We start from the raw sequence: 26255 nt of genomic DNA, 5'->3' as shown, positions 1-26255 counted from the left end.
GCTGCGCGGCCAAAAAAAAAAAAAAATCATTCTTTTTAATGGCTGAATAATGTTGCATCGTGTGTACAGACCACATTTGGTTTATCCACTCATCTGTCGACAGACACTTGGTTGACTTGGTTGTTTCCACTTTTGGGCTACTATGAGCAGCTAGGAACACTGACTCGATGTTTGCCTGAGTCCCTGTTTTCAGTCCTTTTGGGACTACACCTAGGAGTAGAATGCTGGGTCATACAGTAATTTTTTTTTTTTGGCCGCGCCTCTCGGCATGCGGGACCTTAGCTCCCCGACCAGGGGTGGAACCCAGTCCCCTGCGGTGGAAGCGCGGAGTCCGAACCGCTGGACCACCAAGGAAGTCCCCCTACGGTAATTCTTTTCCACTTCATGAGAAGCAGCAGCAGTACAGTTTTACAATCCACACACGTGGTCATTAGGTAAAGCACAACCACCACAAGAGTTCCTAGTCATCTAAGAAACAATTCACTTTTAGGCAGATTTCCTTCCTTCCTACCCACTTGGGCCCCAGGTGATGATCTAATTTCAGGAACCTGACCCTGGTTTGGGTGCCACTTTGATTTGTTGACACTCCAGTCTCCCAGTTCTCACTATTTTTCCACACTACCTTTTGCACACAAAGGGAAGCACACTGTAGTAGTAACTCTCCAAATGACAATTATGATGATACTAAACATCATTCAGATGTTGGAAGTCACACTGATATCCTTAAGGCATTAGCAGATAAATGAAAGATACATAAAAGGAAGGATATTTTTCAGCAGGTAAGATGATACAGGGTTTTGTACAGGATGACTTCTGTTGAACCCACTTCTTAAACCCAAATAAGCATACAAAACATGCTAAACTTGGACGAGATGTATAAGCCTTTACTGTTGTGAGAAAAGGATCATCTCTTTTCACTCCAAGGTTAGCAGCCTGGGATTTCTAAACTGACATCTCATGATTATTACCACCAATGCCAGGAGGTTTTATAAAACCACAAAATACGACAATGTAAATTCACACAAATGATCTGTGCTAACTTGGAGCATCTCTGTGCAAGGGGCAGGATCAGAAGAGGTCATGAGGGGGATCCTTCCACTTTTTACTCCACAACTTCTGCATTTCTGCTTTTCAAAAACACACATTCTTATACCATAATTGTGTAATGACCTAAAATTGTATTTAAAATACAAGCAATAAAAAGCAATGTTAGGAAAAAAGATGAGCTATTAAAAAGGAGCTAAATGGGCAGTTCCAACAATGTCACCATCTAACACAATCAGAAAACTCTAATCTCATTTGAACTTTACAATGCTATGAGGTAGGCCAGCCAGGGATTCAGCCCTTTTAGTAAATGAGGAAAAGAAGGTTGAGAAAAAGCTTCTTAGACAACTGCTTGACATTTTTTTTTAATGCTCTTCATGTGAGCCTTCCTTTACATCATCTTCAAAAATGGGCGATTTAGCTGTAAAACTTTAAAACCAACTATATCTGATTACATTCTAGTTCTCCCCCCAAAATAGAAAGCATTGACTTAGTTAGGTTTATATATTTAGGAAACAGAAAAATAATGGTCAAAATGTAATCAAGTCATATAAAAGGAAATCTTACTTTTATTATTCTCCACCATGCTTGAAGTGTTTAATGACTTCTCGAAGACACTTTGTCCTAAATAGAACCCCCTCCCAATCTTAATTTTTAGGTTTCGAGGCACTAAGTGAGCATTTACTCATAATTCCAATATATCTATTAAGTGAAATCTGAAGTTTAAAGGACTTGGGCAAAATGTGTCATTTATTATGTGCAGACATACTGCCTACAGACATTTATGGCTACAGGTTAGTTACATAGCTATAACTAGTCAATTAAGCAAGCTTGAGCCCCAGGCTATAAATAATAGCTACAAAACTGACTGTAGTGGCCCAGAGTTCACCAGCTATCTAAAAGGCATAATTTTACAATCCAATGCTGTAGGAAATCATTACAGTAATTAAGACAGCATTTTTTCCTAAATGATTAAGAGCCAAAATGCAGGGAAAAAAGCCTAACAACCAAAAGCATGGCACATGAGTTGAGAGACTATTACATCTGTACATATAAATATAACCAAACAGTCCAGAGATACCAAGGAATGTGACTTAAATGGCAATATACAGCAACTTTTAAAATTCACTTAAAATACTTCTGACCTCGTCATTGAATATGTTCTACATTTTGTTCTAAAAAAATCTACTCGACATAATATAAAACACTGAGGATTTAACTTGATGTGCTCATACATTATAACTTTTTTAGAAATTGCATTTCACACAAGTTTTGAAGTTCAGTAACTTCGAATTCAAATATTTTTGCCAAGTGCTAAAAATTACTGAACACATCCAGTACACCTTCAGGAGAAGGCACTCTCCCATTGATTTGCAACAATCAATGGTTTATTGAGAGGTTCCTATGTGTCCACTGCTGTTATTTTAATAATGTGTTTAAATTTAAAACCACACACTGAATACTGACTGAAGAAAGGCGGTTCTACAAAAGCTTAGTGTATAAAACACATTAATTGAAAGCTAATTATTTAACTCATTCAAAATATAATTTACAACTGGTGAAGTTACAATTTCGTAAGAACCAAGCTTTCATGTGGAATAACATTAAGTATAAAAAAAATGCATACATTCAATAGATCACTTAATTCACACATTTTAATTGGAAGCTAACTTCAGAAAGTATCCGCAAATTATGCATTTCCATCTGAAACAATGTACATTAAAACAGTAAATAATTCCATCCTATAAGGTACCAACACAAAACATAAAACCAAACTCATCTAAGTTAGCTGAATATCAGGGTTACTGCATAACATTCTGTCAGTAACACTAGTAAGCCAACCAAAAGTAGAATTTGCAGTTCATATTACTTAAGCAGCCCTACTGAAGAACGTCTTCAGAAAATAAAGCAGTTTTTACTTTTAAAGGTCTACATAACACACGCAAAATTTCTCTCGCAAAATAAAAATGCCTGGTGTTCTCTCTGAAATCAGAGATATTTTTTCAAAATGTTTTAAGTATGTCGAAGTTTGTCTGTCCCCGCCACCCAATATCCATCCAGTTCGGTGCTTCGCCTGACCCACAGGTGATGTTCAGAGGTTTCACCTTGAAGGGGTAATTGGGAGGGTTTTCCAAGGATAAGAAGTTCTACATGTTCAGCAGCACAAATCTCTCACATGTGAACTCAGCTAAAATGGTATGAAGTAAAAGTGTATTTATCCGATTTTTTAAAAAGTGATTAATTCCATGAAAACCTTCAAATTGTTTACAATTTTAAATTTCATTGCACTTACGAGAAAGCCATTTATGCCTTGATACGTGTTACAGGTTTTGAAACCATGCTTTAAAAACTTGATAACTTGACCAGCTAAAGCTGTCTGAACTCACAAGAGACACACGGAAGAGACGTCATACCAGACAGGGGCAATAAGTACACAGCGCGGATCTACCACGGGGAAAGCCCATGGATTCAACACAACCAAGGGAAGCGCCAGGCCTCCGTCGGAAAAACGATGCCACTAAAATGAAAAACGAAACCATCCCAGCCCTAAGCCTGACCCATTTCTCCACTGTTCAGGACAACAGTCTGAAAAGATTCTTAACAGCCATGAGAGAAATCCTCCAGAACGATTAACTGGTTACAAACTACAGTTTAAGAGCATTTCAAACTCAAAATGACTTAATTTCCTTACAAAACGGGGACAACGCTTTACTAAAGAACATCCCACACCTGACCAACGTGAAGAACGTGTTACCGAAATGGCAGTATGAAAGCTTCCATTTACTCCATTAACCATAGTTTAGAAAGTACAGTGTTCATAAGCAAAATATTTCATTTCGCTTTTCAATATCGCTGACTATTTCCACAGGCTCCCTTTAAATGCTGTGTAAAGCCACTGAGTATTTTCTTGTGGGTAACAAATTCTTCCTCTACCTCTACAAGTTTAGGACGCTTCTGAAATCTCACATCCCATTCCAATAACAATCCTGAGAACTGAGAATTAGGTTAACTGTTATACTTAATTTTTAAACTATGGGAGTAATAGAATGGAACAATTAATCTCTCTCAAATGGCTCTGTTGTGATATAAGTCCCTCCTCACTTCACTGTTGATTTAGTAAAATCATCCAGTCTTCCACCTTGACTGAACAGTAACCAAATGGCTATTTTAAATAAAATCAAGTCATCACCAAATCCTTCAAAAGCTGGTATCAAATTGTTTTGAAACTGAAACACACATTATGTATACAGTCTGAGTAAAGCAATTTCGAGGAAAAATATCCCCATGGAAGAGTTTAAATCTATACAATAATTTAAAAGCAAAACCTTTTTATCAAAGCCACAAATTATGCCCTGAATAGGTCTGCCCAAAGTCCAACAAAATTTATAGAAGTTTGAGGATCCAGTGCTTGATTTAACTCTATGCTCTACCAGCTTAGTAGAGAGCATGAATAACAGACTAAGACAGCAAAGCAATTTTCTAAACTAAAATGTACCTAAGCATCTAAAAGGTTTTACATCATCCTTAATGACCTATCAAAGATCCCTGACCAGGCGATCATACATCTTTGAATTCACTTTACACATACGTACAAGGGTCCACTCCAAATAAATCCACCACCTCTCTTCGACGTGAGACTACATGGTCAGACGCTCATCAAAACGTTATACTCAGGTTATTCAATTTCAGCTGTTAACTTGATGTCAGCACCCAAACAAGCATTAACCAACGAAAACAGAAGCAAAAGTTTATAATGACAAGAAGAAAAAACCTAAAAGTTTAAACAGAAAAAAAGAAAAAAAATGTAAAGGGAGCTCACCTGCAGTTGGGTGGAGGGTCTAAAGTGATGTCCGCCAGCTCCTTCTGAATCCTGGAGACAGGAAGCGAGGGGGGGGAGAGAGAATCAGGAGTGGGCGGCCGCCCCGCAGGGCAGACAAACCCCCCCGCCACGCGCCGCGGCCCGAGCTGCCGGGGAGCAGGACCTGCACCCCGCGAGGAAAGAACCGGCCCCACCCGGGCGGGAGCCCCGGCCTCCGTCCCCTCCACCGCCCTGGGTTCGAATCCCGCCTCACGCACTACGGCAGGGCTATTTCTCACCAATTTCCACTTAGGAAATCGTTTTGAAGCTCCTCACTCGCAGCTAGTTTCCGGAATTGTATCACAATATGTTTGGCGGGGGGGGGGGGGGGGGGGGGAAGAGCACGTCCCCACCACCACCCCGGAGCCCGCGGTCGCCCCCCAACCCAGCACCTCGGGTTCCCTCCCCCCACAGAGCGACACCCCCACCCGGGCCGCCGGGCACCTCGGGTGCTCCCAGCCCGCAGAGCGCCCCGTCCAGGCCGTCCGGCACCTCGGGTGCTCCCCCTCCCCCCAGAGCGTCCCCGCACCTCGGGTTCCCTCCCCCCACAGAGCGCCCCCCCCAGGCCGCCCGCGTCCCCGGGGACGAAGCCAACATGGCCGCTCCCGGCGAGGCCCCGCGGGCGCTGGCTGACCAGCCGCCGCCGTCGGGCTGGGGGCGGCGCGGGCCGCACGGCGGACCCCGGTGGGCCGCCCCGCCCCCGCCGGCGGCCCCGCCCCCCTGCCCGAGCGCTCGCCGGCCGCGGACGAAGCCTCGGGCCAGGCTGGGGATCCCACAGCTCGCCCGCCGCCTCCCGCCGGGACACCCCGGCCCGCGGCCCGCACAGGTGCACCGGCCGCCCGCACCGCCCGCCCTCTCGGCTCACCTGCCCGGCCCTGCTCTAGCCCGGACACCCTCTCACTTCTCTTGGGCCTGCACCCCACACCGGCTCAGAACCCGGGACCCCCACCCAGTTTCCCATCTCCGCAGCGGCCTGCGACTCCACAAAGAGCCCATCCCCCACCCCTAGGCCGACGCCACCCGGCAGTTCACACCGAGCCATGGCCTTTGTCTTCAGCTTACCTAGGCGCTTCGAACATCAATTCCTACGACAAAGTTTGAGGCCTTTAAGCCTTCTCCACCTTCTAAACGGAGCCTTCTATTTTTATAACCTTTCCTGCTCCTATCATATGAAGCCCTAAAGGGCTACGTTACAACTTAAAAATCTCACTGAGGCAGCACAGTAGTAAAAAACTAACACACACACACACACACACACACACACACACACACATACATACATACATACATACATACAACCGCAATGGATGCTTTTCTCTTCCCAGAGGTTTTCTGAAGGTAGAAAGACAGGCTGGCTAGGTGCAATGGGGAATACAGGTTTTAGAAGACACTGTTCTGTCCATTTACAAGTAAAGAGAAATTTACTTCTGATTGGGGTGCTGATTAGGGAAGTTCTTTCAACTTTCCTATTGAAGGATATTTCCTGTCCCCTACGAGTTCTGGTGAACTTTACAAAGGGCTTTGCTCACTATCTCTGATACCTACTTAGCTGTGCCCTGCTCAATTCTATTGCTATCAATTATCAGTTCAGTTCGGAGACCTTGGCATTCCCGCTGTTTGACTCATTATTGCGTGTCAGACTAAAAGTTTGGAACCCTGGCTTCCTGATTCTTCACCTGCATCTACTAGAATGACTGTATATGTTAAGACCTATGTACACGGGCCAAAATAACCTCCCCCTGAGCACAACTTTTATAAAAACACACACTGACTTCACTTCTCCTTGTCAACAACCTCTCCTATAAAATATTCACTGAAAAGGTAGCTGCTTCTTTAATACCTAAAAAGTATAATGCCAGACAGCTTTGTCCACTTCATCTCTACAACCAACACCCGCACCATTTCTAGAGTACTGGTAAAAGATTCATAAGAGTAACCCACACATATGCTCCAGAGTCATTCTTGTCCAGACCACCCTTGATGGGGGCTTTTCCCTTACGCGTGGACTCAAAACCAACATGCCGTTTCCAACATGCAGTTAAGTAACCTTCCGTCTGCCAATTCAGGTTTCTCTTTCATTCTATCTCCTGGTGTATGTGCCTTTTCCAATTCTATGGGCAACACCTACCTTCCAAATCAACCCATTTCCCAGAGCAGCATCTGCAGGGTCCCACTACCATCACCTTTCCCCTTATTCTTTTCTGGATACAGTGTCCCTCTCCACTTTTTTACCTTTACCATTAACCATAGCCCTGCTCTGCACTAACAGCCACTCTCTCAGCAAGATTCCCACGGAGCTAAAGCTGATGTTAACTTTATAGATAAAACTACCGTTGGTAGCTTCCCACCTTTCATTTGTTTTACACCCACCATCTCTTTCTCAAGCATTTCCAAATGAGTTTTTAACCTCCTTAGCGTGTATGGACGAATTGTGTCTAATGAAAAAAATCCCCTCTGTAATTTGCTGACACAAAGCAGGCTATTTTATATTTGATGCCTGTGCCTTTATCCCCCAATATATTCATGTACACCAGGGATATGCAGCAAAATATGAAAATACTAATGACCTAAAGCACATATTCTACCTTTATTTTAGGTCAGGCCAAAAGCTGCCCCAGCTTGGACGAGGGAGCCCAGAAGCTGGGGCGAGGCGGTGGCGGTGGGGGGGTGACTAAGGAAAGCCCCATCCAAAGTGAGCAGGGTAGAAGCCAAAATTCTGGGGGAACACCAGCACAGGGCTAATCAAGGAGAGCCAGTCAGGACTCCTGGGAAGCTGAGATGCAATCAAACTAACCCTCTGAAAATGAGAACAATCTTGCCAAGACATCTTGCCACTTAACTCTACACCTCTACGCTGTTTACAATAAGCTGAAGTCATTCCTTCTTCCTCCTATGGTCAGGTCACCAAAGCACTTTACCAACTTTCCAAATTTCAAGTCAGGGAGAATGACAGGACAAACTTTCAAACTCTGAGAGTTTTGGCTCACTACTCAGTGGAAAGATCTAAAGCCTCATGTTCCATTTTATTTTACATTCTTTAAGACAGATATCTCTCTCTAACCTACCATTTGGGTTCCTTACTATCTTTCTGGTTTGCCACTTTAAAGTTTAATGACTGTACACCTGACAGCAGAAGGATTTATGAAAAGGTATGAGAGTTCCCAGGAATCTGCTAGAGATTACTTAAGGGTCATGGGATCAGAGGATACTGCTACTGAAAAAAGATGAAGGTAAAAAGTAGCTTCTTCCAGAGACGTAAGAGGAAGAGAAGAAAGATAAAGAGCCTCTGCTTGAATTCATCTTGAAAACAAAAACCAAAAAACAACTGTACAGCCAAAGAGAAGAGAAAATAGCACGAAAAAAATCTGAGTTCCCCTGAAATTTGGTAAACTGAAGTTCTGAAAGAGAACAACGAAGAATCCCCAAAATAGCCTAAATAACCATTGTACATCATTTATTGATTCATCCACTTGCCTCAACTCTCTAAATCAGAAACATCTCTTTAAATTCCAGCCGAAAACATCTATCTCCACCTATTACATGTTTCACTCTGCTAATGTGAGTTATTCCTTATGCAATTTGTGATGAAAGCTCTATTCAAAACAGATCATATGTGCAACAGGTGAGAAGGAAGTAAGACGGTAACAGAATTCGCTGTGATAGAGGTGTCCAGGCAGGTATTAGTAATTAAGTGGGATGCCAGCCTCGGGGAGGGTCACAGATTAGTGATTATAATAGGACAAGTCATCTGAAATCAGATTTGGGGGTCACTAATAATACTAACAAGGATTCTTACAAACTGCAGCAAGATATGGGAAAGGCAAGCCACAACAGCTGCATGTGGACCATGATTAAAAGAGAAAACAGAAGAAGCCAACAGAGAAAAACCATTAGGGCTTCCAAGGCCCTCTTTTTCCTTTTTAAAAACACATAACCCATGGGGAGCGTTTAAGCTACCCTCCTTGGAGGCAGACCAAATGCAGCAAGAGGCAGTCCGTTCGGGAAATAGGAAGCCTGCTGGGGTTGGGGGGTGGGGTACGGTACCTCTTGGCGCTGGTGGAGAGGAGTTTGGAGTTTTTGCTCATGCTGACTTTACTCTCCTTCTTCTTGGGGGTGTTTGTTTCTTTCTCGGTTTGCTGGTTGGAGGACGAAGATGAGGAGGAGCTGGTGCTGGCCCTCGAATCGTCATCCGACATAGCGAACCCCCCACCCCACCCCGAAAACAGCCCCTGCAGGGGGAGGGAAACAAAACAGAAAAACACAAACCATGCAGCCAGTGTACAGAAGGAACTCGGGCGCTGTCAGGAGGGCTTTGGCCCGGGGTGCACCCGGCCGCCCACCACCCTCCACTCGCTTTCCAAAGTCTTCAGGCCCTTCACGGCTTTTGCGAATCGGACGCTGCTTGTTTATCTCTGGCCCCAAGTGGGGGACGCGGTGGGAAAACGGTCGGGGGCGCACCGAGCAGCCCCTCCCTCGCCCCCCGGGGCTCCCCTCGGGGCAGGGAGGGGAGCAGCCGGCCGGGCGGGGGCGCGGGGCGCCCGGCCGGAGCGGGCAGGGAAGGTCCCGGCGGCCGGCCGGCCGGCCTCGGGCTGTTTTTTCGGCGGCTTTCCGGGGGTCGCGGGGGACCGGGGGGCCGGGAGCGGAGTTTGGCGAGGTCGGGAAGAGAGGAGGGCGGAGAGGAAGCCGAAAGGGGGGGGGGGGGACGGAGACGGGGAGCGGGTGCCCGGGTGGGGGAAGGGAGAGGCCAGCGGGGGGGCCGAGGCGGCGAGGCCCGAGGCCCCCGCCGCGCCCCGACGCCCCTCCGCCGTCCGGCTCGGGGCTGCGCGGCCGGGGCGGGGGTCCCGAGCACACGCCCGATGGGCACCCCCGGTGGGGGGGGGGGGCGGGGGGACTCGGCCTCCTCGGCGGAGGAATAACAATGAGCCCGTCCGCCCCGGAGGGGTTAATCCCCGCGGGCCCCCGCCCCGGGGGAAAACGGGGCTCCCCCGCCTCCCCTCCCCCGCTCCCGGCCCCCTTGGCGGCCAGCGGGGGGCTCCCGGGGCCGCGCTGACAGTTCGAGCCTCGGCGCCCCCCCGCCCCCGACGCGGGCTGCCCCCGCACCCCACGCGGCCCGGGGGTCCCTGCCCATCCCCCGCGGGCGGGCCCGGCCCCTCTCCGGCCCCCCGGCCCCGTGCCCGGCGGCGAGGGGTGTCCCCGAGGCCCGGCGGCGCGGCCGGGGGGCGGCGGGCGGCGGGGGGGATCCCCGTACCTCTCTTTGTGTCTGGCTGCTCCGTGCCGCCGCGGCGGCTGCTGCTGCGGCTGCGGCTGGGCCTGGCCACTCGTGTCTCTCTCTCGCTGGGAGAGAAGCGGAAGTGCAGCAACAGCAACTATTAAACAGGCAATGGCTTCCCCCAGCCACACACGCTCGCACTCCTCCTCCTCCCGCCCCTCCCCCACCGGCCCGGTCCCACCCACCCGCGCTCCCCGCCCCCTGGACACCTCCGGGGGGTGGGGGGTCGCGAGCCGCGCTCGGGGGGCCCCGGGGCAGCCCGGCGCCGTCACCACCCGGGACGCCGAGCCAGGGGGCGAGGGCTGTGAATTTCCTCTCAAGTGGTCTGGGGACCCCCGGCTCCTGGGCTGGAGCGGGGAAGCCGTTCCGAGACGGGGTGGGGGGGTGGGGGGGGGGCGGGGGGGCGCCGGGAACTGTATGGAATAGAGCAATCACGAGAGGCAGTTCTTCCCAAAAGGGCTTCTGGAAGGGGCGGGGATGGCAAATTGGTTAAAAAAAAAAAAAAAAAAAAAAAAGGTAATCTGGTGGCCAGGACTTTGGACTAGAGAATGCCCGGGAACTCCTAAAAAAGTGATCAGCTTGAGGGGGAAATTAGAAATCCTGCAACAGGGTTTCCTGTGGGCTGAGCCTGGCTTCTCCCTTTGGCGATTTACCTTCCAGGAGCAGAGGTCGGTTTAGGCACGCCTGTGAGAAAATCCCAAGACAGGAGTTTTCTGCTCAGGCACGTGCAATTTTACGATTGTGGATTCTTCCAGTCACTTTTTATAGAAAGAGGTGGTGTTTTATAAAAGGGATACAAAGGATTTCGTGACAGGTAAAACCAACCGACGTGTGACAGCCTCACAAATGCGAGAAATCAATGGGAATAAACCCTATACTACTGAAGGAGACTGGATTTAGAATTTTTGGTGTCGGAAATTGGATTAAAGTTTGGGGGCCTGCTGTACCTTCTGCAGCGGCGATATAAATGCTATTCAAATAATCATAATATTTCTATAATAGTCCTTCTAATTCTTCTGAATTGTTCCTTATTTAGTATTTTTACGAAGATTGATTTTTTTAAGATTAAGCCATCAAATTACAATTTAGTTTCTCACTTACCGGTCGTTTCAGTTGAAGGAAATTGAAGAGATAGGTGCGGTGTCACACGTACTAGGTCTGGTGCTTTCAGCAACTGTCCAGTCAGATTTCCATGGGCCACTCTAAATTGTCTCATTCAAATTGCCATCCTTTTCCATGGCAACAGTGTGGCTTCAGTTACCACAGGACAACACAAGCTATAAAGCCCGTGGCATATCCACTAAGCAGGAAAATGAGCATTCTTACTACCACCCACCTCAACCCCTTCCAGCCCTCAACAGGAAACTCCAACTTTATTAGGACTCAAAGTAATTGTGCAGACTTCTTGCTTAATCCTTACCAGGAAAGCTGTATCTACCAAGAACTGTCGTAGAATCAAGGGGTCCAAAAGCTGAGAAAAACCCGTGTAGGTCATCGTTTCAGCCTCCTACCTTGGAGCAGTCCCTCCGTCACTCGAATGCCTAGAAATTTTGAAAAGATCCCAGGCGTGTGTTTGGTTTCAGGAGTCTTGGTAGAGGATATAAAAATAATAACATTCTCTGCTGTATGTTATTTGAAAACAACGCCCCCAAATCTCCTTAAAACCAGGTTGTATACTTTTTGTACTTCTGATGAAAAAAAACATATAAATTCGAGAGAAAACAATGAGCAAACATGAAACAAACTCAGTTGGGATGAAAAAAATAATCTGAAGACAGTTATTAAAATTGAGACTTCCTCTTACGAAAATTTTGGGTTCCTGATACTTTAAAATACATGTCCACACTGTGAGTACAACCAGTAAAAATTCATATATGTATCAAGACGAGAGCTGGCAGAGAATACAGGAGAAGAAGAGGTTTGATTTGCTGATGTGGCGGGGACGGTGGGTGAATTTTTTCTTTAATTTTGGTTGGCATAAATCATATATTTGGATACTAACTATAATAATATTTTTTAAAAAAACTGAACGTAGTATTTTGTGTTGCATTGTTGATGCTTGGATGCGACTGGTCCCTGGGGAAATAAAATATGTAATGGAAGGGCCCCTCCTCTATAGGGAAGCGCTTTCCCAAGCTAGTCTGGAGGGACACTAGCTCTCTTTTGTGTACTAGGCTTTCTTATCTCTAACCCTGGTTAGTGCTTTATGGTTTGGGAATGACCTGCCGAGGGGGAATGACAACCTCAAAATGTTTAGAAAAGAATCCGCTGCTCTCGAAAGACTATTCTTTATATTCAGATTATTTTACATATACAGTTGTCTCCATCATAAAAAAATAATAATTCATTTGTAATCTTCTAACTCTACTTATTAGCTGCAAGGCCTAAGGAGATAAATTGATCTCTCTAAGCCTCCCTTTCCTCAGCTATGAAGGGCAATACCTGCGCTGTACTCACTGGTCGGTTGTAAGAAGGATCAAATGTGTATCTATAGTAAAAGTGGTTTATTAACTTTTACTCAGAGTATTAATAATCCCACCCTTATTTTACTTCTCAGGAATTTTGTTAGGACACGGGGTCTTTATGACTTAGAATTGATGACAATATAGGAAACCTTCTAAGAGAAAGATCGGGTCGAGGAATCACAGGATTTTATTTCCAGGAAGGGGCCTAAGATAGCTTTGAGTTCAAACTCCTCATGTTGCAGATGAAGAAATTAAGGCAAAGGAAGCCACTGTGTCTTGTCCAAGGTCAAGCAGTAAGTCAGTGGCGGAATTGTGACTGTGGCCCTTGATGATTTTGCCAGTCCTGGCAATGTTGCGGGGTGGAGGGTGGTGGTGGAAAGAGTCTCAATTACACTGAAGAACAATATATTAAATATAAAAGAATTGTGATAATATTTTAAAGAACATATTAACAATCAAGACAGGTGGGAAAGTGGGAAAAAATGGAAGCGAGTGATGGGAATCACTGAATTTATAACATTGACTTGAATCAATTAATGACCCCTATTGAAGTTCCCTACTCCCCATTCTGAGAATAATCCTTATTATTTCTTTATTTCATATTGACGGGTATATTTTAAGTAGGTAATACATTCTCATGCTATATTATCCTAAAGAAACCAAAGGGTATACCACGACAATATCCCTCGGCCCCTGCCCCCAACGCTGGGGAAGTCAAGTGCGGGCTAATGTGCCCATATACAGTGGCTGCTTTGATAGGAAGGCTCAATCTACATTTAAAAGACGCATTCAGCCACAGAGGCCATGTGAGGCAACACTGTGACGTCCCTGGGCTTTGAAAAAGTGGGCTCCAGTTTTTATTAATGCCTATTCCTGATTCTCAGAATGATCCAATCCTCTTCTTCAAGCCATCTTTAGAGTATCAAGTACGTTTAAGTAGAAGCCCTTGAAGATCAAGGTATTGACTGATCCCTAGGAGGTGAAATGACACGGTTGATTCAAAAGAAAGAGACCCCGTATAACTTTCAAGCACACCTATTTCTGGCTTGTTGCTTACACGGAACTTCAAATATTTCATAAAGGTGACCGTTCTCTTTGACCAATTTCACATCCAAAGAATTGCCAAGCAAATTTGTTAATAATATATTAACATTTGTTAATATACATATATATATTTTTAAGTTACCCTATGGCTGGATAGAAAGGATTTCCTTTTTTTTTTTTTTTTGTCAAAAGAAAGAAACTTATGTTTGGCATGTAAAAATAATTTCTATAAAGCTTTTCTGAAAAGGTGGATTCACTGTGGATTTCAGTCCACTTGTTTTATTTTATGATGCTCCTTTGCTGAAAAAACCATTCCTTATACAGAAGGATAAGGAAGGTTTGCAAAGAAGGGTCAATTCATGAAGCCTAATGAGATCTGGGGCTTTTATCTTCAATTCGGGTCGTTTTTCCACAGGCCTTTTTATCAAAAAACACTGATCCCTTTGAAGGACCCTAAGCATCGTGCGACTGTATTGGTCCTGAACGTTACTATCACAGGAAGCTAGGACAGAGCTAAATTATTTTTTCTACCACATGGAGGCATTGAACAGCCATGTGATTTTCAAAATTTACCAAGACTTGATAAGAGTCTAAAGCTTTCTTGAGCAAGGGCAAAAATGTTGGTTTGATGTCGACAAATGGCTAGTGCTTAGTATGAAAGCATTCTTCTCTGTTTATAATTTAGCATCTCCTCTGAGGGGCCTATTCTCTGAACACACTAGCCTTCAACCTCCTATACGTTTTTGGTAACGTAAGGACAGACTGTATTCGAACATACTGAATTGCAGCTTGAGCTGTTTGGTTCATTAATCTCTGAAACCTTTTCTTGAACTGAACACTATTTCAGTTTCCTGAAATTTGGAGGAATAAAATAGTATGGAAAGTTACTTTTATTTCACGCTCTTAATTATCTATTGTGAAACTTTAAAAAAAAAAGATCAGCTTCCCCACAGTTCCATGGTGTGGCAAATCTAGAATCAAGGATCCAGTTTTGAATCCAAAAGTTACCTCAATAATTGCAAGGCCCAGAAGCAACTGGCAGCAAAGATACCCATCTTGACTTGCTAAGCCTGCTTGATGCGTTCTGTCTTTGCAGCAGACGGTACTCATGTCTCAGCCCCAAATCAATTAATCAACAAATATGTATTAACTGCCCTGTGTATGCTAAGCACAGTGTCGGTGCGTGGCAGACGTAAAGTCTATGGGGTATTCGCTGGCCTCCAGCAAAGGCCAGGGAAGAAGGGATTATAACTGAACCTAGAATAAGTAGGATTTGAAAAGATGGAGAGGCATCACCAGGGACTGAAATGACATTTAAAAAGATATGGAAAACATCAGGCAGATTCAAAACATTTTATTTTTAAAATATAAATATATACAAATGATCAAATACAAAATATTTTATTGGAAATTAAAAGAAAGAAACTGGCCTTTATTCTTCAAAAGTGTCGCTGGCATGAAAGACAAACACAAACTGAGGTTCCAGATGAAAGGAGACTAAAGAAACATGAGAACTAAATGTAATATATGATCCTGGAACAGATCCTGTACTGGATGGAAAATGGAAAAGACAATTATAAAGGACATAATTGGGTCCACTGAAAAAATTGGAGTACGGAAGTTAGATTTGATAAAGGTATTGTATCAATGTGAAATTTCCTGAGGTTGACGACTATACTGAGGATATTCTTGTTTTTAGGAGATACACAGTGAAACATCAAGGGGTAAAGAGGCAGGATGTCTGAAAACTATTGTAATAGCTCAGAAAAATAGATGACAATATGTGTGTTAAAAAGAGAGAAAGAGAGAGAGAGAGGAAGAAAACAAATGTGCCAAAATGTTACAAATCGGTCAATCTGGGTAAAGGATATGTGGAAGAATGTTCTCTGTATCAATTATTCTTGTGACTTTCCTGTAAATTTGGAGGGAAAAACTGTGGTTACCTCAGAGGGATGAGATGGGGGGAAATGGAGGTGAGACTGCCACCTCATTACATATCCCTGTACTGTTTCACTTTTTAACAGAAGTGTGCCTTCTTTTAGTACGTTTTAAAAAATCGAATCCCTAGGGACTTCCCTGGTGGTCCAGTGGTTAAGACTTCGCTTTCCAGTGCATGGGGTGCAGGTTCGATCCCTGGTCAGGGAGTTGAGATCCCACATGCCTGGAGGCCAAAAAACTGAACCATAAAACAGAAACAATATTGTAACAAATTCAATAAAGACTTTAAAAATGGTCCACATCAAAAAAAAAAATCTAAAACATAAATCTTTAAAGAAGAAAAATATATGGAAGCAGAAAAACTCAGGAAGTGATTGGGGAGGCCATGAGTAGGCGAATTTGTTTGAAGGACTTAGAAAAGTGAGCGGTGACTGGAAGGGTGAAACATAGTCACCTCGAATTTGCAGAGGGCCCACGGTGAGCTGAGAAGCCTGGATTTCATTACAGGATAAAAGTACAAGAGAAAGACATTAGAGGTATTTTCGCCTAAGGGCTTCTTTTAAGAAGATTAGTTCGATAGAAAAGCCAGGAAGGAGAGGAAGAAGTCAGGAAACCAGGAAGAAGCCCTTGGAGGAGTCTGGCCTCAGGGAAGCAGCTCCTAATTCCTAATTCTCTGTGCTCATTAATTCACTGTTTAATGCTGAAGCTCTGGGAATTTAAATCCCGTGATGGCCGAGAACATGTCTGCTTAGAACTATTCTAGAACAGTGCGCGGCAACTTAGTAGGCATGCAATACGCAACCAAAGAAGGCAGGAAATGAACACCATCCTTGGCTTTAATAGTGTTGTTCTCCCCTATCCCACCTTCTCCAATGTTCCATCATTCACAGGTGTGTGATTACACCATCAAGCCCTCGATAAGGGACGTGTGGGGGTCCGTGTTGCTAATATCCCGGGGAAGCACGAGTGGCCCCAAGATGAGGCCTGAAGCGACTCCTAGCACCACCCCCCCCCCCCCCCCCCCCCCCCCCCCCCCCCCCCCCGGCATGGAAAGGAATCCCAGCCTTGCCATCAGGGTTATACAGAACGCCAAACTGGAAGAGCTCTGGAGAGCATCGCCCAGTGTGTCCTGTTGTATTAACAGGGGAGGAAGCGGAGGTCCAGAAATGCTAGGTGAGTTTTCTAAGGTCAGGCAACTAGTTAGCAGCAGAACTAAGACCTCTCCCTTGGAGGAATGCAAGTGGACTCTGGGGTCTTGTGGAAGCCACACCTCCACACCTCAAACATGGGGCGCCCGCGGGGACCCCAGCAACCAGAGGTAAACTCCAAGGAGGCGAGCGCACTTTTATTCTGTCCACCCGGCACTGCTCTCCGTGGACCTGGTCTGCATCAGCGTCTGCCACGTCCCCTCAGCCGTGGACATCAGGCCGGGCACAGAATCACTAATCCAGCACATGTGTGCGGGCACACACACACACACACACACACACACACCCCTTGCTTCCTGAATTACACTCACTGAACTGAAGGCCATCCTTAACCTTACCGTGAAGTGGGGACAGACATTTGCCCCACATGACTGTGAGGCTGGAAGCAAAGATTCCTACGTGCCCTTCCTTATCCCTGACTTTTAAGAAGTCTCTTTACCAACAGACTGGTGGTTGTCAAGGGGGAGGGCGTTGGGAGAGGGATGGAGTGGGAGGTTGGTATTAGCAGATGTAAGCTTGTGTATGTATAGGAAGGATAAACAATGGGGTCCTACTGTACAGCACGGGGAACCATAGTCAATATCCTCTGATAAACCATAATGGAAAAGAATGCATGTCTATGAATAACTGAGTCACTTTGCTGTACAGCAGAGGTGAACACAGCGCTGTAACTCAGCTATGCCCAGTTTCCCCCTGCCTCACCCTTCCCCACTCCACCACCTCAGGGAGGAGCGCAGGGTAGGGCAGCTAGGGAAGGAGCAGACCTCTTTCCAGATCCACACTCCCTCTGACTAGCAGTGAACTCTGGAAAGTTCTCCAACCTGCCGAACAAACTGGGATAATAAAACCCATTTCATAAGGTTTTTTTTTTTCATTTTTTAAATTGAAGTATATTTGATTTACAGTGTTGTGTTAATTTCTGCTGTACAGCGAAGTGACTCAGTTATACACATATATACATTCTCTTTTTTCATATTCTTTTCCATTATGGCTTATCATAGGCTATTGAATATAGTTCTCTGTGCTATACAGTAGGACCTTGTTGTTTATCCACATAAGATTTTTCGGGGGACTTCCCTGACGGTCCAGTGGTTAAGACTCTGCCCTTCCAATGCAGGGGGCACGGGTTAGATCCCCGGCTGGGGAACTAAGATCCCACATGCCGCTTGGCGTGGCCAAAAGAATAAAAAAAAAAAAAATTTTCCAGAAAGTTAAATGAGAAATGTCTGTAAACTGCTTAGTCCAGGGCCTGGCATGGCCTAAGCTATCATCGGTTGAATCTAACACATTGTCCTGGTCTAATTAGTATTTTTCAGGACTTAATCCAGCGAGCTCAGACTTTCTTTGGCTGTTCCAGAGTTAATAAATTGGAAGTACACGCAGCCAACCTGTATACTATTTTGTGCTGTTTCCTGTCGCTTGGGAAATTGCAAGGGGGGGACCCCCTGCCCTATTCCAGCTCCAGCCTGAGGCCACGCCCTGGGAGCTGAGTGGCCACCTGCTGATTGGTGGTCACGGTGGCACGAGCCTCTGAAAGCCTGAACAAACAGGTAAGTCAGAAAACATCTGGGTTTGACCAGAAATGTTCCTCTTTCCATGAGTGAGTCAGAATGGCCCAAGTACGTGATGCTCCCACTTAAATTGTTTGGAGACCTGTCAGGTGAAGGATCATTCCAGAGGATTTGTGTCTACTACACGGAATTCATTCTCTTTCTCTTTAGATGGCAGGTTAGTCCGGCCTCTTCAAAGCGTTAAATCAAGAGTCCTGAAAGGAAACCGATGGTGTGCAAGCTGGGATTTTCAAAGAAGTTTAAAACGCAAGGAACTTCTCTAGGAAGTTTGTCAATCACAGTATGGACAAGTATGGAAAATGTTGGTGAAAATGTTTAGGTTCCTTACGTGCTTCTTCTCTCCTGTAAGAGTCACACACTGGATTCCCAGAAGCAATAACACCATCATAATCGGCATTTTTGGTTTGAAAAGGTCATTTTTTTGCAACATCTATGAGCTATTCAGGTTCTGTCTAGTCTAGGAGAGAGATTTAGACTGGGTAATTGGGGTAATATTTGTCCTCTTCTTAGAGTTCTAAATTTTTACTATATTCAGGGGTTGAAAGCCATAACTTTCCTTTGAAAACAGATTTTTTTCATATAATTACATAAAGTAGAGATTTATATTCAGAAACCCTCCAACAGTGGAAAAGCTAGTTACTCACAACTCTGGGTCACTCCTTGGCACTGCTGTGTCCTTGAGTGATAGAGGCGGGAAAATTAGAAGGATCCTTTCTAAGACTGAGATTTATGCTCCGATAATTAGAGTTTATTTAGTTCCAGTTTTGTCTTCGCTTAAAATAAATCCTTGGGTTGGTGGGTTGGTCTAAGAGATATATATCTAAGATGTTATCTTTGGAAACTGCTAGAGGATGAAATGAAAACTTGTGATTTTCCTTGAACTTGGCTTGAGAGTAAAATCAAGATTTTATGCACTTGGAGGTGAATACATTTACTTTGCTCAAACTTTCTCGCTTGTAAATGAGTGGCTTAGAGCAGAGCCCAGAATCGGGAGTTCAAATTCTATAGATTTTTCTTAGTTCTGTCCCCACTTATGGATCCATCTTTACCAAAATCATCAACCACCCTCTTAATTAAAAAAAAAAAGAAAATTGCTTGGTGCTCCAATACATTTACATAAAACACACGTATTATTATTGATACCATCCCACTGTTTATTTATTGCACATCTAAATACTACACAGACAGTTTAGGTTTGGCCCTTTATAGGAATGGCTAGAGAGGCTTTCCTTAGGAGTAGAGGGTGTTTTAGTTTCGTTTTGTTTTTTAAATGGGACTTTTGTGTCCTTGCCTGATGAAATATACATGATGTGTAAGATGTGGCAGGCAGAGCTGTCCTGTGTGTCACCGTCACGGCGTGGACATTTGGACGTGTGCTGTGCTAGACCATCTCTGCAACAACTTTAACACACAGCTGCTGCTTTCTAAAACGGTCCATTTTTGTCTATTTCGTTTGTTTCCTTTTTATTATGAATACTTCAAACATTCATAAAAGTAGAAAGAATAGTACAAGTATCCCCGTATACTCACCTCACTACCTACATTCAAGAATTGATCATATTTTTCATACTTGTTTTTTGTTTGTTTGTTTGGCTGTGCTGCACGGCTTGTGGGATCTTAGTTCCCCGGCCAGGGATTGAACCCGGGCTCTTGGCAGGGAAAGAGTGGAGTCCTAACCACTGGACCTCCAGGGAATTGCCCTGTTATGTATTTTTATTTGCTAAAACATTTTAAAGTAAACTGATATCAGGACAATTTACCCCTAAATTCTTCAACCTGCTTCTTCAAAAAATAACCACATAACCATTATCACACCTGACAAAACTAGCAATAATTCTGTAGTATTGTCTAAATATTCTGTACACAAGCAAGTCTCTGATTTCCCTTTAGGTTCGAATCAGAATCCTAGTCAACACCATGCACGTTGGGTTTGTTTTGTCTCTTTTAACCCAGAACCATCCCCAGCTGTTCCACCTCTCCTGCCTTTCTTTAATTGCAGCATTGGCTTGTTGAAAAGACACAACCAATTTGTATTGCAGAATGTTCCCACGTCCTGGATTTGCTTGTTTTTTCTTGTGGTACCGTTTACGCGACCCCTTGATCCCTTCTGTATCCTGTAGATTTGAGGTTTCATAGAAAGGTGTGATTCATTGCAGTTAAACATTTGGGGCAAGACATTCCACTCGTAGTTGACCCTGTATACTTCCCGTTGCATCACATTAAGAGGCAATGACTTCTCCCTTAAAAGGCATCTCTTGAGCAGCAGAAACATGTACCATTTCTCATGTGTCTTTTTTTTTTTTAATAAATTTATTTTATTTTTGGCTGCGTTGGGTCTTTGTCGCTGTGTGTGGGCTTTTCTCTAGTTGCGGCGAGCGGGGGCTACTCTTCGTTGCGGCGCGCGGGCTTCTCATTGCGGTGGCTTCTCGTTGCGGAGCACGGGCTCTAGGCGCGTGGGCTTCAGTAGCTGTGGCTCGCGGGCTCTAGAAGCGCAGGCTCAGTAGTTGTGGCGCACGGGCTTAGTTGCTCTGCGGCATGTGGGATCTTCCCGGACCAGGGCTCGAACCCGTGTCCCCCGCACTGGCAGGAGGATCCTTAACCACTGCACCACCAGGGAAGTCCTCTCGTGTCTTAAAAAATACCACTGGACCTGAATTCAGAAACTGTGAAAGTCATTTAGCCTCTCTGAGCTTCAATTTTCTTGCTAGAGACAAAACCCATACAGTCGGTAGGAATTGGTTCCAGGATCCCCATAGATACCAAAATCAAGGATGCTCAAGTCCCTTATATAAAATGGTGTAGTATATGCATACAACCTCCTCATCCTCCCGTATACTTGAAATCATCTGTAGGTTACTTATAATACCTAAGACCAAGTAAATACTATGGAAATAGTTGTAAACGCAATGTAAATGCTATGTAGATAATTGCCAGGAGGCGGCAAATTCAAGTTTTGCTTTTTGGAATTTTCTGGAATTTTTTCCCCCAAATATTTCTGTTCTGCGATTGGTTGGATCCCTGGATTCGAAACCTGGGAGGTACTATTCCTATCATCTCCGTTGTACAGGTGAGAAACTGAGGCACAACAAGTTGAAGCAATTTGGCTGAGATCAAAGAGCTGGTGAGAAGAGGAGGTGAGATGTAAACTCAACCAGCCTGACTGCAGAACCCACGTGGGAAGTCACGTAAGTACCATATAAAAGCGAAGTAGTGACACAGTAATACCAGGTGTTGCATTAGCGAATGGAGAGGATGTTCTTCTGTTTTCTTTCAGACTCTCACTGATGTTATCCTATTACTTGAGTAGCCACAACATGAACAGGTATTTACAGAGGAAGACATACAGCATGGATATAAAATAACAATCAGAATCATTTATTACTTACCTGCCCTCGTGGCTCTGACAACAGAATAAAAGGAATCACATCAACAATAATAAAAACTTTGCCTAGAGGAAAAGACATGTTAAGTGATGCCATAAACAGGTACTCTGTATTTTCTTCTTCATGGCTCCACTCCTTTTGTCCTGTTTCATTTGACATATGGCTCACTTCATAAAAATGTTTAAATATTGATTTCCAAATGGCTTCACTTGGTCCTAAAACAATATTAACAGACCCTGTGGTTTCTGGAAGAATCTGTTCTGCTGTTTCTGTAAAAGATGTTTTGGGGGGTTTTTTCCCCAGGATTTTTGAATCAAGAGAATTAGTTGGTCAATCATACCCAAACATGATGACCACGTGATTTCTTTTTTAAAGGCTGTGCTTAAGGCAATCTAAAAAGGCATGGCCATCAGTGGGTCCTCTGGGTTAAACCTCTCAGATGACCATCTGTCCTCTCCAAGGGGTGAAATCATACTTGGCAAATGGCATCTAAGCCCCCAGAACCCTCAGCCAGAGCCATCACATTTTATGTCCACACACAGTAAAGATAGCTGTGAAAACTGTGTGCATTCTTCAAAAGATTTTTGCCACTGAAGTCACTAGGAGGTTTTTTCCCCCGGCCTTTTCATTCTACTTCAAATATCAGAATTACAATATGTTTAATTTGGTAACTGTAATAATCCCAATCCTGGAAATATTTACAATAACATATAAAAGCCAATAAGATCTTTGAAATAGATTTAAAATATATATACATCAACCTAATATGGGAGAGAGACACCAAGATCACAGCGAAGGTCTCAGCAAACTGTGGTAAGGTAACTGTATCACAAAGTTGAAAAAATATCATTTATTATGCCCGGATGGTTACAAAAAGAAACACGTTTTCTTGAAAATTTCACATAGCCTATTTCCACTCTAAAGCTACTAAAAATGATCTTTTGGGGGGTTGTACAGTGTTATTAATACCAGCTGGGATGTATCGATTGCTTACTATGTCCTAAGCACTTTATCTACATTATTTCACTTAGCCTTTACACCAGCCCTTTAAGGCAGCTGCATTTATTACCCCCAGTTTACAGATGAGACCACTGAGGCTCAGGAAGATGAAGTAACTCAGAGTCACCCAGCTATCGGGAGGCAGAGCCGGAATTCAAACTCAGGGCTGACTCCAGGGTCCAACTTCCCCGGCCGCCCGTGGGTGAGAATAGTGACTACCACTTCCATCAACCGAATTTTAACCCCTAGGAACGTGCAAAGTCCTAACGCAGCAGAGTGCCTTGTGCTGAACCTAGAACAACTCCACGCAAGGAACTGAGTTGCAAAACGGAGCTTCTAGAAGCTGGACTTAGACTCACATTTCCTGTGAAGAGGATTCTCAGCACTGTCGAGGGCCCCCCTGCGCCCCGCCCTCCGGAGCCCCTGTGGGCATTCTCCCTGAGGAGTCAGCACTACCCGGGTGTCCGCAGCTGCTGGGCACCTCTCCCTTTTCCTCTCCCCGCCTCCAAGCTCTGGCAGGCAGTGCGTCTTCCTTTCCCAACCTCTCGCGTTTCACCCAGCAGCCAATCAATAACTACTTGTTCAATGAATAAACGAATGAATGAATGAGTGAATGGACAAACAACTATCAAACCAGTCACAAATGGAAAAGTACACAGAGGTCCATAAATAGTAAGCTGTTGGCCTAAAACCGCCTCAGCCTGGCCAGAGTATAAATTTCACCAAACTTCATATGAAATTGGGGAATGTTTATTTTTTTTCTGTATTAGATATCATATGATTTATTCACATTTCATTCTTGGAGGCCTCAATATTATTCCACACTTTACTTTCTGTGTGATTGGGTCCAGACACATCTCATCCTTGTTTTCTGTTATAAGACGATGGTATTAAGGTATCCCTCCCTCCTGCAAACACCCCCCCCAAAAAAAAACCAACCTACATTATAACGTTAAAAATATCTGGAATTGGGAATTCCCTGGAGGTCCAGTGGTTGGGACTCGCCACTTTCACTGCCAAGGGCCCTGGTTTGATCCCTGGTCGGGGAACTAAGCTCCCGCAAGCCAAGCGGCCAAAAAAAAAAAAAAAAAAAAAAAAAAAAAATCTGGAATCATAAATACCAAAATAATGACAGCTATTGCCTTTGACTAACAATGATTTATTTACTTTTTATCTGTCTCCGACATTTCCATAATAATATAAAAAAAGCAAATAAACCATTTATGATAGAAAAAAAAGTTATCCTTCCCAGGTTGTCCTAAGCATCAAATAAGGTCACGTGGGGGCAGTGCTCTGATGCTGTCATCATCTTGCATTTACCGGCCCCCTGCTCCCTGTAGCCTTTGTGCTTCTAGCGGGGGCACCTATCTGCAAGAAGGGAGGTGCCGGGGAGAGAATTCAGGGCTTCCTGATGCCACTTACTGGAACAAAACTAATGCTAGCCAGAGAAGGGCTTCTGTGCATGGACCTGAGGAGCAAGGAAGGCCAGTTCACACCTGGAGGGAACCCAGAAAACGGCCCCTGGAATCCCCAGAAACCTTAGGAGTCCCCTTGCTCTTCCTGGTCTCCATCTCAGCCGTCACTACGGTGGTTGTCTAGACGGATGGCCAACAACCTGATTGTGTAATCAAGCCATGCAATCACCCTGGAGACAGCAATCGCTAAGAGAAATGCTGGGCCTGAGCACAGCACCTGCCCACGTGAGTGGTCCAGGAACCAAGAGAGGCAGCGCCCCACCTTCCCCTCCCCATCCATCCTTATAGGGCAAAACGGGGGGAAACAAAACTCAGGTGACTTGTCCTCGGCCCATCCTAACTTGTTTTCCTCCTTGCTGGGATTTACCTGAGCACGCGGGACCATTAGCCTTTGCTCAGGAGGCCCCGTTGTGCCGATAGGCAGACCTTAGAGAAAGGACAGCATGGTGAGCCGGGGAGCTTGTGATTAAACCATGCTTCTCCCTTGGGTCTTCTGTAGCCCTCTTCTGTCCCCCGCTGTGCTCCCTGTCACCACGCCCTGCTTCCATCTGTGTAAGAGGAAACCCCTTGACGCATCTGTGAAACCAACAAACCAACAAACCAACAAACCACCACGCTGTCTTCTTTTCTTCCTCCAAGGTTCTTGGCACTCATTTTTAAAACTGGAATTTTCACAGCAAATGATTTTGGTGGGTTCAGGAACATACATTTTAATTCTCAGCCCCGAAGCAAACATTTCAACCAAAGATCCCTTACCTTTTTTAAAAAGTGCAAAGTAAGTTTCTCCAGCAAAGAAAGACCTAGTATTTTCCCAGGCCTTCTTGCAAACAGAGGCCCCCTTAGACAATATTTACATCTACATGTGGGTGAGTTGAGACTGTGCTTGGGGCACTTGGAATAAGAGAGGCATTGATAGATTCCAGTAAGGCTGGCGGGTATTGAGGAGTGAGTATGGCGTAACCCGGGGACCATGCACTGTGCGAAATGCCCTGCGGATATCATCTTCCTGTTTTATCTTCATAACCACCCCACGAGGTAGAAATGAATCTTCCTGATCTACAGATGAGGAAACCGAGACCCAGAGAGGCAAGGAATCTAGACTGAGTCTCCCACTAATCAGTCTTAGAGCCGGGATCCTAACACAGGCCTCTGACCCCAGGCCCTGCTTCTCCTGTGGGGTCCTGGACCTGCAGCGTTTGCAATCTGCATTTTCACATACCCTCTCCCCCCAGGGCGATCTGCCTCCACCTTCCCCTGCTGCCCTGGGTCCACGGTCTTATTCTGACCCTCACGGACCCTGCTTTTTACCTTTCGGAGTCTCCGTTGCTCATCTCTACAATGAAGATGGTCACAAGACTGGAGAATTCAGTGGCACTTAGCAGCCGCTTTCTAAAGGTCTCTGTGGAGCTTTTTTGAAGTTTCTGTAAACGGCACTACGTAAATGGCATCAATAATTAAAACCTGACTTTCAAGAAGTTACTTTGGAATGATAATAGAAGTAATACACACTCAGTATAGGAGATTTGGAAAATAAAGATAAGATACAGAAAACATAAAATTCTCCCATAAATCCACTATCCTGAGATAACTGTGGAAACATTTAGTTGCATTTTTTCCCCCAGTATTTTCTCTCTGTATGTGTGTTTGTGATTAAATATATTATTTCTACAAATAGGGATCATTCTGTATGTATACATTTGCACCCCAAATTTTTTTCTCTTTGCATTGAAAAAATTATTTAAGCTCGTGAATACACAAGCTGCCTTCCAGAGCTCAGACTCTGAGTCAGAAAGTTCTTTCCATCTAGTTATTTTTGTTTTTTGCTTTTTTTTTTTGTAAATTTTATTGAAGTATAGTTGATTTACAATGTTGTGTTAATTTCTTCTGTATAACAAAGTGATTCAGTTATACATATATATATTCTTTTTCATATTCTTTCCATTATAGTTTGTCGCAGGATATTGAATATAGTTCCCTGTGCTATACAGTAGGACCTTGTT

The 26255-nt window shown here is 44.7% G+C and overlaps 1 protein-coding gene across 1 annotated transcript in view; it reads right to left on the bottom strand.

The window, feature by feature from the left end:
* Positions 1-10305, bottom strand: part of UBE2E1 (ubiquitin conjugating enzyme E2 E1) — a 75127-nt gene extending 64822 nt beyond the window's left edge. Inside the window, exons 1-3 of the mRNA XM_059920409.1 lie at positions 10152-10305; positions 8948-9132; positions 4865-4915 (exon numbers count right to left, since the gene is read on the bottom strand). Coding sequence (XP_059776392.1) covers positions 4865-4915; positions 8948-9099 — 203 coding nt within the window. The 5' untranslated portion in view covers positions 9100-9132; positions 10152-10305. The remainder of the gene's footprint in view (positions 1-4864; positions 4916-8947; positions 9133-10151) is intronic.
* Positions 10306-26255: the final 15950 nt, after the last annotated feature.

The sequence above is a fragment of the Balaenoptera ricei genome, chromosome 4, assembly GCF_028023285.1.
Source record: "Balaenoptera ricei isolate mBalRic1 chromosome 4, mBalRic1.hap2, whole genome shotgun sequence".
Lineage (NCBI taxonomy): Eukaryota > Metazoa > Chordata > Mammalia > Artiodactyla > Balaenopteridae > Balaenoptera > Balaenoptera ricei.
This window is presented reverse-complemented; position numbering and strand designations above follow the sequence as displayed.